Raw genomic sequence first — 13669 nt, 5'->3', positions numbered from 1 at the left:
GCACACATGGAAGACGCTAATCAGTTGAGCCACACGTGTGAAGGGGACTCTGCCTCTCCACATATCACGTAGATTCTTCTGCACACACACCCAGGTGATATCCAGCTCTTCTTTCTTTCCCAGATAAACAGCATTCCTTATTGCTAAAAGAGGGAAGGGGAGGAAGAACAGGCTCACAGAATCTCCTGTTGAGGCATGTAAAAGCAGCAGCACACTTCAATATGGCAAATATGGTTTCCTCTGCCTCTACTACAGCTTTGGAAGAAGGGCTTCAGGTTGACTTTAGAGTGTTTACAGCTGTCATGGGTGTATTCTGGAGAAAGGGGAAACAGCACCTTCACAGTTCCTTTTTGATCCAAATAGTGTGTCAGATGAAAAAATCTTTACAACACCACATTACTCTAAAAGCTCTCTTTACCCCTTCATCTTTGTGTGTGTGTATGTGTGTTAAAGTCACACAACAGTAATTCCAGACAAAAAGTCCTTGTAGTTACTATTACAAAACCAAATCAACAAAAAAGTACGCTAATATTATTATGTAACTGGAAAAAAATTACTACTTCTAATAAGAATACAAATACATAGGGAAGAACAGGAGTTTCATTTCTAGGAAGTTACCAAGAAAAATGATTCATTCTACTTAGCCTTAATTAAAACATTAACTTTAGCATTCTCATAAATTAACTTTAAAATATTAACTTTCATGACTATACATTGCCTCAGTTACTAGGAATGCAAACGCGATGGCTGACAATTCATGGAATTTATAAATGGGACTAAATAAATGCAAAAATATTTTTAGGGAGGTTTTATTTCCTGAATATTATTTGCTACACAGCAAAAGAATTAGAAATATTTTTGTAAGCAATACACTGGCATATATAAGTCATTACCATGACAATACAAGGAAAGCTATGGCCAGATTCATAACAGTAAGTGTCATGAATTCATACAAGACCAATGCATGCACAAACACACCCTGCAATTAAGACAACTGTCTATGCATTAGCTTATCACATGCACATGTGTCTGAGCAGCTGTATATACATAACTTGTCCATTGGTTTTGAATATGTTTCCCTCTTCTATTTTTCCTGAACAGAGTAAGACTGGAAAACAACAGCTCATCAACAGATAAAACACTAACTTTTCAAATTTCCCTGCACAGGCTGATTCTGCAGTTCTGTTCCAATTTACATTATCACATGTCTGTAAAACCAGAGTCTCCTCTGAACTAGTTTCCAGACATGCAATTTTAAAGTATTTTTACAAGCCACACAAACATTCTTTTGAAGGATAATAAGCTACAGTGAAAGTGTCTATATGGATCATAACTAAGAGTCGACATCAAATTCTTGGAGGTAAAATTAGTTAATTGACTTACATTTCAGTATGTGCTTCAAGTAGTGGTTTAGAGACATTTATTTATTTCTCTGCTTGAAAAATATAATAACCACCTTTTAAGGAAGCAAACCACTTTGTCATTAAAAAGAATCAATCTATTTCCTTGGTTTTGGAAATTCCAAATACTAATTATACAATGCTTTTCACTTTGGAGTCAGCAAAATTATAATTTTATTGTCAAAACAGACCAAACAGTACTTGATATTCAAAGATTTCACCTAATTTCTGCCCTGCCCTTAAAAATCATAGGTGCTCAGAAATATGACACAAGCAAAATCATTACAATAGTGAAACACTGTATAATACAGAACAAGTATAGAGGTGCACCCACTCAAACACAGTACATGACATGAGTCAAATGAGACATAAATTTAACTCCAGTATTTGCACACTCGCCACTTTCTTATCCTGCTAACTCTTTTGGAAAATTGACATATCAAGTCCTGAATGTATATGTAAGTATGAAAAGCACCCAATTTCAGGTTCCATCTTGTGTTTTCACAGTATTAATGTTTGCACAGTTTTTGTCATGCATGTAAACACTGCTAAAGTAACAACTCCACTTGGGCACACTGTGCTTCCCCCCCACCCCATGCATGGAATGCAAAGTTATGCACCTATTTGCCAACATAAGTTTATTTTTATGATGGACTAGAGTCCTAGGCTTTCTAGCTTGGATCGTGAATATTTTTCATTTGGAAATTACACAGTTTTTAGTGGCCTGTTGCCAGTGCTTCTGATACATTCTCTCAAGCATTCATAGAGGGAAATGAAAAAAGTCACAATCCTCCTTTTAAAACAATACATTTAAATTAGATACAACCCCAAAATAATAAGCCTTAAAGATAGACTGTTCTTTAACTCTTCCTAATATACCAGAACAGAGACAGACAAATGTCTTCAATCTACATAGACATAATATATTCCGAACAACCTGTAAAGTTAAAAATATCAAACAGTTCCGATACACTCTTCTTAAACACTACCTTTCTTTCAAGTATTTTATTTTATAACATCTATCAACAGGTTTCATATTATTCCATATAACTGCCATAAACCTACCATTTGTCTGTACCTAACACCTCTTTTCTTTTAAGTTCTCATTGCTCAAACTGAATTTTCATCTAGTCAGCAGAATTTCATCTCAGATGTGCTTTATTGTCTTCATTTTTTGACAAATAACTTAATCTTCAACGTTTCAGTATGTTATTAAAAATATATTTGAACAAATCATTATAGAGTTATTCTAAAACTTGCTTTTAAACTTCCAAGTTACAAGCAAGGAATAACTAGAGACAGCAAAGTACTAATGGCAAAAAGGAAAGACACCACAGATGACAAATCAAGCAGGACACAAAATAGTACACACTTCAACACAGACATTTAAACAGAAGATTGAAAGTTGCTTTGATTTAGTAGTTCAATGAGAAAATGCACCAAAATTTCTACCAAGAGCACATATTGAACATTATGTTGCTGTAATTTATCTATTATCTTTGCGATAAGCAAATGTAATTTAAATGTTAATACCCAAATAAAATTATAGGAAAAAAAATTCCTCATCCAAACCAGTGTGATGATATGAGATTTATTCCTAATCTGTTTTTTAACTTCCCCAGGAGTAAAGGTTCAAAGAATTCTGTGACTTATTAATGACTGATCTAAAAAAAGTGCATCAATTTTTTCTTTTGTCTATAAAACAACTTCTATGGGATACACAAGTACATGTTAGCCTGGACACAGTTAACAGCACAAAATATTAATGCATCAGAAAAATAATACACATGAAACTCAGTAACTATCTAGTTTTTAAAGTGTCTGTGAGCAGAATAACACCATCTCTTGCAAATCAACAGAAAATACTTCCCAGAGAATCAGTTTATGATACTCATTTGCTTACTTTGGAAAAGTTAACCTTTTGAACCATTCTTAGGGTATGCTGACCCCTAAAGGTCTAAAAATACTAAATCTGATTAAGCCATTATACATTTAAAGTATAAGTTGTCAGAACACAATCCTCCACAAAGTTATTGTAGCATGACTATTTTTGTTTTCAGAGTATATGATTCAAAAACATTTTTAACTTCACTCAGCAACAGCTCAAAATTCCATGAATTAAAAGGGGTCTACAACTACTTTATTTTTACACAAGAAATTCCTTTACATGTGCAAGAAATGCATCATCTCCAAGATGGAGTATTTCTTATTCCTTTTTTCTTCTAAACAACAGACTCTTCAGGAGAAACTTGACATTTATTTTCTTTTGAGAAAGAATACATAGTATGAAATTCAAAGAAAGAAATCCACAAGATACTATTAGGCTCTGATATAGGATGTATCTTCGATGTTGAAATACATATTCTTCTTTTTTTTCTTTTTTCAGTCTTTTATGATGGACTGATTGTCTCCTTCCTGTGTCCTCCCCTTTCTTCAATCTGCACATTATTATCTAGTCACAAGCCACTTGCTGACAATTCTCTTCTGTAAAGCCAGTCAGTCCTCTAATGTGCTATCAAACTCAACACCTTTTTTTGTTTTGTTTTTTTACATAGAAGAATGTATCTGAGAGCAACATTTTGGTTATCCAAATACAAAAGGATCGTTCCACCCTGGTGGAGATTAAAACCCCGTGAATCATGGAAGTTCCAAGTTAACCAAGGCCACCTCTACCTCCAAGCTTACCTTACTGTCTATATTCAGTTGAGGCAATTTGTTAACAAGAAACTCATTATTATTATTAGATGGCTTCATCACATTCTAGCCTGGAGTGAATGGCCAAGGAACTTACTTTAAGACAGACTTCAGATTTGTTGTTAACCCATTAAAAAAAAAAAAAAAAAGGTTGGAAAGTAATACAATGGACAGACTAAGAATTTAAATAAGGCTTCTCAAAGTTATACAAAAACATTTTTAATAACGCAGAAAATAAAAAAAAAGCTGGTGATTTACAATCCTGTAGCTGCTCTCCTACTGCCCCAAATACTTTTAAGAGGCAGTATGTGGTTCTGTGGCTTTTTTTTTTCTTTTCTTCCAAAGTCAGTCAAATATCGGCAAGAACAAATACATTCCAGTCACTGCCTAGCACTAGTACAACACCTGAGGTTCCTTATTAATATCTTAAAAGTCCTTACCTTTTGACCAGTTCTCCATTTGTTCTTCTGAACTTGTTTGATCTGGCACAGAGTCCAGTTTTTGCTTGAAGCTTTGAGAACTAAAATAAAGCAAACTCTAGATAAATAAACTTGAAACAATATATTATAACACACCTATACTTTGCCTTCATTCAACAGAAAATTTACAAGACAAATGATTTTAAAGTATTTATAACAGACCAATAAAGTCTGTGTGCTTTAATAGTAAATGCTAAATTAGACTTCTCAGTAAAATATTTTTTCCTCACACATCTAATTTTTACAATGGTGTGGTTCAGCTTTCTGTTATGTGTAACACCTTCTTCGAAAAATTCATTAGTTTGTCTGCTTGTTCTAGAGTCTGATCTTGGAAGTACACGCTACTGAGCACAGCCCAAATCACACTGAGTCGTCCCACCAGAGGCGAAGAGATTGCTCACTTTGGTAATTATTACAGATGGTGGTATGTGCTTCACTTTACAACATTCTTTCTCCCACTTTATCTGGATAAAATACAGGTAAGGTGGCCCAAGACCACTCCAACTCTGAATTTGCAGTTTTTTCTAAACAGCTAAATAACCCCTCCTAATATTTGCACACATATTGCTTCAGAATGTACAGTTCCAGTATTTCATATAATCAAAGATCTTCAAGAAACAACCCACAACACTCAAAAATAAGACCTACAGTAAAATATTATGCTTATCGGGCAACATTTTGAGTGTTAAAACGTATGTTCTCTTATCTGTTAAAAATTCAACAACATTCTATATCTCAGGGAAATTTACATCAGTAATCTCTCTAACATAGTAGCCTTACCACAAATTTTGTTATTTACTGAAGCACCTTTGCATTACACGAATGAACAATTTTTCATAAATTACATAGTTGTGCTTATTTTGTACGTTTTCCCTGCTATATTTTTTTTTTCTTTTACTAAAAAAAAATATATATATATATATATGCCTTGAAGAGGCAGTGGCTGGGTCATGAAAACACCTAGAGAGTTGTCATTGTGCTGATAAATGCAAGATCTCAAAAAATACTTGAGTACACATTTTAAAATTAAAGCATATTATACCAAGACATATGTTCTAACTAATAAAGCAGGAGAAGTACCAAAAAGTAGGTGTTTTCATTTTTATATTTTAGATTATAAAAAGGTAAAATAAATCTGCAATCACTTAAGATTCAACACTCACATTTACATTAAGTGTTTAAGAAACAAATATTTAGCTCATATTTGTTGTTAAATATAACTGTGCATGATTAAAAAAAAAAAAAAGTGTATGATTTGATGTGCTTAGGTCTTAACAAAAAATAACAACTTCACCTCATATCGCAGAACACTGAGTTCCTTACAGGAGTCCTTCAAATGAAGCTGTATGCTTCTCTTTCAATTCTGTGTAACTATGTTGATTTGGAGTTGGCAATCTTTTCCTATGTTCCTCATTTACTTTTGGATTAGCTGAAAATATAGAAGGTTATTAATATCAAGAAATAGGTTTCTGTCAATGAAGCCATTTCCCTACATATTGCACAAAAAGGTTCATAATAATTGCAGTATTTTAATAAGATATTCATATAGCAAGACATGAAGAAAATACGGTATTTAATAACCTCTGGAGTATTTTAAAACATGTTTTAGGGCCTTAATGTGCCTAGTAATATACTATTTAAAACCATAATTTTATCCCTCCACAATATACAGTCATTCTTCCTCGCCATTTACCCAGCTAATGAATGCCAGCAATTAGTAAAATGTAATCCCATTGCACAATCATTTTAATGCTTTTAGCACTCAGAAAAGTAAACACCAAATTAATACTGCTCAAGCCATATCAGATCCTAGTTGGAAGCAAGCAATTATAGTTCAGCTCCTCAGGTGTAATTAAATGATTGGAATGATTTAGTTCCATAAATGCAAGTTAATTCATAAGCAAGCAACAAATATACTGGGAGTAATTACAAGAAACATTGACAGTCTAAGCAGGGCATGAGCCTTTATGTACCTGATGTAGGAAAATGCTGCCCTCTGCTGGAAATAATAGACTATAACACGGGAATAATTGGAGACGAGGCTCATTTTACAGACTTCCGTCTTCATAGGTGAAATATATTCTGCTAATTAATACCAATTTTCTAGTTTGCACATACAGAAAAATAAAAATATTGTTGATAGCAAATTAAGGCTACCAATCAGGTCAAACAGAAAGACCTTTTCGGGCTCCCTGGGTTTGCACTATACTTTCCCTATAACTGGAGATAGAAAAGTCAGTAAACAGAACAACAAAATATTCCATACATTATTTATGTAAATCGGTTGTCCTAAACACAAATGCTGCAACAGGTATCTAACTTACACACATTTACATATAACTCAAGATATGCCTTTACAGTAGACACTTCAAACATAAGTATTTTTAGAGCCAAAACTTATTGAACCATCATTATTCAGATGATGTTAAACTTTGCCACATCAACAACAATCAGAAGCTGACCATGAACATTTTCCCAGGACAAATAATCAGAAAAATTAAACACAATTAATTTAAAGCTTTACTTTTCCCTTGAAGACAATCTGTTAATAATCACTCTGTCTAACAATTGAAAGATATTAAAGCTAAAGATTAAAACAAAGTATAATGGTGGACTGATACAGAAGTGAAAATGCAAAATGAAACTGTAACTCAGAATCTGGAGTTAATTTTAAATACTAATTTCCTTATTCAACCTATTTATTCAACCTGAGTTAGTGCTAAGACTACTACTTGAACATTATGCATAAAAAGAAAAAGAAAAAAAAAAATTGTCCTTACCATTGAATATGTAACAGCCACATAAAAGTCACTCTAAATATTTAAGTATACAACTATCTACACATATGAATATAAATTAACCAGGATCTTCCTACTAAGGAAAGAAATCCCAGATCTACCCATTTTGCACGGTACAGAAATCTTCCTCAGTGCTGCGTATAGCAGCATGGGAGAAAAATCATACGCTGTGGCCAGTATATGATTGTTTCCTACACACGACAATTGACTGTAAGAAATCTCAATTCAAAAGCACCTGATCACTGTAAAAGCCTGAAATTGTTCTTTACCAATAGCACTTTGGCATCAAAATATTTCTTTTTTCCAGATCTCAGTGTATTTCAAAACACACCTGGGCTGTACACTAATACTTTCACTGTTACTTTACCTATTGTGAAAATGAAATACATTATTTTAAGAAGTCATATCATTAAAAGTTTAAAATGTACAGCACATTTGCTTTGCCCTTTGATGTCACAGTCCTATTTTTCTATTCAAATCTTGTACACTGTAAGTTAATTGCTTTTGGAAACTACTTATTATTCATGTAAAAATTAATGTGCCAATGTGTTTAAATCCTTTTAAATGACCATTCATGCATCTTTCTTCTTTAAGTACCAATGAAATCTGTCAAAGATATCAATAGAAGATGGTCTTAGAGAAAGTTCTAATAAAGATTTTTTTTCTGCTAACATAAGATTTTCATTTTTGTCAACTTTACTTAAATTCCATTAATTTTTTAAGCTGCTTTTAATAAATTCACAAGTAAAAAATTTTAGGCTCCATAGTCTGTCATTTGTGTTCCAGCTGACTTTATGAATATTAATAACAGTGTTATCCTGATTAAATAGGCTTCATATAAAATCCCTGTGAATCCTATAGCTCAGACATCTCATTTTTCCAACTCTTTATGAATTTGGATTCAGACATTAAACTGGAAAAAACCTTAAAAAACAGATTCAATGGTACATTCGTGTACCCTTAAGCAAAAAATTAGATGTTCTAATGATTCAAATAATTAAAATTGATAGGACCACATATTGAGATTTCAGGCTTTCTGTAAACATGCAACATATTTTAACTCTAATGAAAACATCAACACTTCACAGAACAAAGGATTAAGAATCTATTATAACAGAATAATAATGTCTGTCCTTATCCTTACTTTAAACAACAGATGATATGATCTTAACTTTTTATATATGAAGTGTTGATTTGCAGGGGTATTTCCCAAAGAGAAAGAAATTAGTGGATGCTTAATTACATAATACACATTAAATACATGAACATCCTAGTTTAGCGTAGGTGCCTAGTGAAAAACACCATTAACTTTTAATCCATTTGTACTTCAGCAAAAAACACCCTTATTTAAAGAATGTCAAATTGAAGCACACAAGCAATTTTAACATTACCCAATGAGACTCATACAGTCAGTTTCAAACTGCCAACTTCTTCCCATGTTTATCTTTGAATTATTTACACCTATGACAGATAAAAATGGAAGACTAAGCTCACTGCACTGCTTTTTTTAATATACAGTGCTAACTACAATTACTGCTTCCTTATTCATTCAGGGATATACTCTGCAAAGATGGCCACCAAAGTATTCTGCCTTCCAGTACCTAGAAATATGAATGGATCTCAGGAGAAAAAAAAAAATCAAAACAAAATAATACTTATTCAAATGATGGCATTCCAGTCCTGGTTCCAATAGCTCATCAACACAAACACTTAACAGGAATAAAATAAAAACAAGATGCATATAAAAATAGCATACATCTGCAAGGTAGGGAGAACACAGTGCTTCACTTGTGCACTTCTGAACAGCTTTTATTACAGCTGTGGCAGTGTTTCCATTTTCAGAGGAAAAAACCTCTGGAGTCTCTGTAGAATATATATCACACAAGGGAGCACCCCACAACAACAGATTAATTAGATCAGTGATAGTCTGCTGTAGCTGCCAGTGTTTCCCCCCCAGAGATCAGGAAGACCATCTTCTAAGCTGGAGTTCAGTTACTGACACCCCCTCCCCAGGACCCGAAAGGTTGTTGAGACCCTTCCACATGGAGCCCCGATGACTGCAAACCTCTGTTCCTTGGTTTTGCATTTACAGGTTTTGAAGACAGTTATTGAATCACAGCCTTAGCAACAGGAAACAAATATTTGCTGGGGTTGACCGAATTCACTTATTCTTCAGAAAAAGTCCTCAGGTTTCAGGGCAGGGGGGGGGTCCACAAGAAGGGCTACTCCGCCTGCTCTGCCTCTGGTGGAACAATTCACCAGTTCCCACTACTCTTTGGAATGGGACTGAGCCAGTCTTTGTCCCCTTAATGATGCAGTTGACAGTTGCCACTGACAGTTCAGAGATGGAACTATGTAAGGGAGGGAACACCATATGCTTTATGTATAGGGGAAAAAAAGAACAAATTTTACTATTATTTTCATAAGATTAATTAGATTACCAAGATCTCCTAAAATATCCTGACACATTTTGTCTCAGGCCAAGCTAAACTAAACAACTCAATTTAGGAGGATACACTATGGAAAAAACAGTTACCTTCTAGAAGCATTTCCTTGGGGAACAGACCCTTTTTCTTAACCCAGGTGGATGCCAAGTTTTGATGCAATGATACACTTCTCCACAAAAACGTCACATATCCTCACTACCTTAAGAAATGTTATGGCAAATCAGAAATCGAAGACATCCCAAAATAAGTTAAAACTAGCTTTGGGCAGTTATAAAAATACTAGTCAAATGATAACTGAAATAGCCCCTTCAAATATTTGTCAAAGGTGGAATAACCGTCATCTGTTAGATACCTGAAAGCTGTGAAATGAAACATACTTTGATATTTGATTACAGAGTTACTTATTTTATTATAATATATTACTTTTATATGCTTTTAAATACAAATAGTTCATGCGAAATATTCAGTTTATTTATAAAAGAACAGAAAACATAGGCAAGTGGATTAACCCCATAAGTGGATGAACGTAGCATGTGTAGTACTTCAAACTTAAAACTCTAGCACTGCTACGGTGACTTCAAGATTTTGGTTTATAGAAGTAATTACATTATCTGGAATCTTTGTAAAAACATTTTCCAAGAAGGCAGAGTCATGTAATAATCCCTGGCTTTTCTTCCCTACTGACTTTTGGCCTGAGAAGAGACATTTGCCATGGGTTCCAACTAACCTGCATAAAGCAGAAGATACAGACAATCAAGGCTCTGGTATTTTTACTCCGTTCCTTCAGCAGCTTCTTCACATTCTCATTAAAGAATTTGTAATTGATGCTTTTAACGATGGCATACATTAAATCAAAGAGCGCTCATTCTCTATGTCATGCTTTTGACAAAAGCAAGTTAGAAGGCATAAAAATGCACCTTCAGCTGGTTTACAATAGGTTACACATATTCCTGAAATCAAATTTAATTGGATATAGTAAACATACTTTCCTCTTTTTTTTTTTTTTTCCTCCCTAATTTCTACTACTCATTCAGGGTCTTCAAGGCTCAATTCTCTCTCTACACACACCAGGAAGTGTTCTATGCGCATATTAGATCACTGACAGCCCCCTATCTCTTCTCCCCTCTGTTATACTCTCTCTTCCCCATTAACAAGCAAAATAACAATCTTTGTTTGTATTTTATTTATTAAACAATCTTCAGTCTGCTCCTCTTTTCCAGTTTAACTGTCCTTTGTCCTCCTTTTTTTCCTCTTTTCCATAGTTTTGTCTTCTCTTTGACAATACATGCCTTTTCCTTCTCTCCCCACCCACTACATCTTTGAAATGTAAAGAAAACTGCAGAGGATCTTGTCAAAGACTGTGTCTCTTCCCAGCTTTTCTCATCTTGTTGTACATTCTATGAAGCAGCTTTCTTCTGTGACACCTCCATTAATGTTATTTTCGCTCTAATAATTAAACTATGATACATTTTGGTCAAGTGTGGAAGAGCCAATTCATTTAGCCAACCTTCAGCTTAATTGTAAACAGTTGGTTTTACAACTCAATTATTACATATGGCATTGGCAGCCAGATCTCCATTTCTAAACAATTTACAACTAGACTGTGATTTCCATAGCCTTTAGGCATAAGGGTATTTACATATATTTAAACTAACTGTTGTCTTATCTGGAGCCAAAAGAATACTTACTAGAATATTTTAGTAGAAGCAACCCTATATCGTCATGGTGGTGAGGGCTACAAGCGTGTTACACTCTGTTAACAGGATCATAACCAGCAGACAAAGGGAAATGATTAATCCCCTTTATTTGGCACTTGTGAGACAACATGTGAAATGCTGTATCCAGTCTGGCCCTCTCATGGATATCCTGAAGCAAGGCCAGCAGAGAGTCATAGAGATGATTAGAAGTCTACAGCATGTGACTTTTGAGGAGTGAGTTGTGTTAGTTAGTTTTAAGGAGAGAAAGCTAAGGGGGATTTTATTGGTTTTTAGCTGCCATGCGATTAAACATGGAGAAGACAGAGAGATTCTTCTCTTTGAGATGGGTTATAACACAGAAAACTCTGAGACTTATCGGTAAGAGATTTTCAACAGTGAGGAAGGTCAAACACTGGAACAAGTTGCTCAGAGAGGTTGCAGAATCCCCATTGCTAGAGATGTGCAAAACTCATCTGGACATAGCAACCTGACCTAACTTTGGAGATGACCCCGCTCAGAGCAGAAGTGTGAACTGGGTGATATTCACAGGTCACTTCCTGCCTACCTATTTTATTATTTTAAAGATTGCAATAAAACAAAACCACCAGAACTAGTATTCTTACAATACACTAAATTCTGGGTTGCTTTTTGCTTTACAGGGTAGGATAGTACAGCAGGGAAAAAACCAAAAACAAACCAGCAGTGAGGCCCAGCCAAAGACGACCCGGATGGGAGACAGGCAGAATGCTGACAGGGAGGAAACGGTGCAACAGCAGCATCAACGCAGTTGCTTTGAACACTACTTGTCTTGAGATCCCATTTTTTCCAGTTTGCTACATGACTGCATGATGTGGCATTAGGCTAAACGTAGAGTGCTGGTTTGCACACCATCCAGAACTGGACTGCTGATACAGATATTTCACCTGCCTTTCTGAAAGCATTTTCCTCAAGCTCCACAAAATCCCTGTGCCCACCCCCAAACTTAAGAAAAAGTCACTGTGACTAAACAGCTCCAAAGCTAATTATGGAAATGATTCAAGAAACATTTCAGGCTACAGTGCTTATGTTTGCAAAATTCATTAGACAGCATATTCATATTGAAATCCACAAATCCCAAATCGTAATTTATTTTACCACAAATCTAACCTGGATTCTAACAAAAAAGTAAAAATGAAGTCACAGAACATTATGTGCCCATAAAAATAAGAAGCAGTAACTTAGTGCTAGATTAACAAGTCACTAGTATAAGCCACAACATTAAGCAGAAATTAAATTTTTCCTGCCAAAAGTATTCAAATTTAATTGTTCATCTGTCTTCACAGAAAGAAGATCGTACAGGGACTTAGTGAAGAAAAGGAGGCAACAAACCACACTGAAGCAGAGAAACTCAGTTTATCCAGCCAGCTCACATTTCTCCAAGTATCTTCAATAGCACCATTTTTCCTGACAGCAAACGCACTAAAAATAAAAAGCCCAAGGGCAACAAACAGTGTGGATGTTGGAGCCCGACCAAGAACTATCATGGGCACCGAACGTGTAGAGGCCTGTCAGAAACGTGCCAAGCTTTCAAGACCCAGTCCTGTGCATGGGGACGGAGGGGGGCCTGTCAATCTCTCACAGGGAAATAACAGCTGCACCAGTTATGTATCTGTCAGAGTGTTCTGAATAGCATGAAAACACAAGTGAACCTTCACTGTTGTCATAAACCAACATACCCAGTGCACTGGATCCACTCCAAATTAGTTATCCACTCAAATTCAACAATGTACACTTGAGCTGCTGAAGAGAATAGTATCACCTGAAATTTCACAAGCTAAAATGAGCAGAGAAATAAAACACTGATTCTAGATCAGACAGTTTTGTTCTTTTTAAGAGAATTAACTAAGCTGTCATTTTCTTAGATGACTATCTGAAGAGAAAGCTACCCTTTAGAAGCATAATTGTTCCCTAAACAGTGCTGGCACAGCATTAAGAGCCTTGGAACATATAGTTTTGCTCAGGTGTGAACACAGACATACTTTTTGATTCAATAAACAGACATTTTGATTCAATAAACTCCTCAACTTTTGATTTGTTTTTAAATCTAGCAACTAGATCCAGTACACAGTACCTTCATTGACTACCAGTAGTAACTTCATACCTGTGAGAAGTGGA

The 13669-nt window shown here is 34.9% G+C and overlaps 1 protein-coding gene across 5 annotated transcripts in view; it reads right to left on the bottom strand.

Moving 5' to 3' along the window:
• Positions 1-13669, bottom strand: part of MIPOL1 (mirror-image polydactyly 1) — a 195728-nt gene that overhangs the window by 160894 nt on the left and 21165 nt on the right. For all 5 annotated transcript variants that reach the window (XR_011739387.1, XM_071809409.1, XM_065840036.2 and 2 more), the window contains 2 exons: positions 5868-6002; positions 4535-4614 (listed from right to left, as the gene is read on the bottom strand). Coding sequence is in view for 4 of the 5 variants with exons in the window: in XM_071809409.1 (XP_071665510.1) it covers positions 4535-4614; positions 5868-5872 (85 nt within the window). In the remaining variant the exon portion in view is untranslated. The remainder of the gene's footprint in view (positions 1-4534; positions 4615-5867; positions 6003-13669) is intronic.

This window comes from Patagioenas fasciata, chromosome 5 (assembly GCF_037038585.1).
Source record: "Patagioenas fasciata isolate bPatFas1 chromosome 5, bPatFas1.hap1, whole genome shotgun sequence".
NCBI classification, from domain to species: domain Eukaryota; kingdom Metazoa; phylum Chordata; class Aves; order Columbiformes; family Columbidae; genus Patagioenas; species Patagioenas fasciata.
The sequence above is the reverse complement of the archived record's forward strand: the minus strand, read 5'-3'. Positions and strand labels throughout refer to the sequence as shown.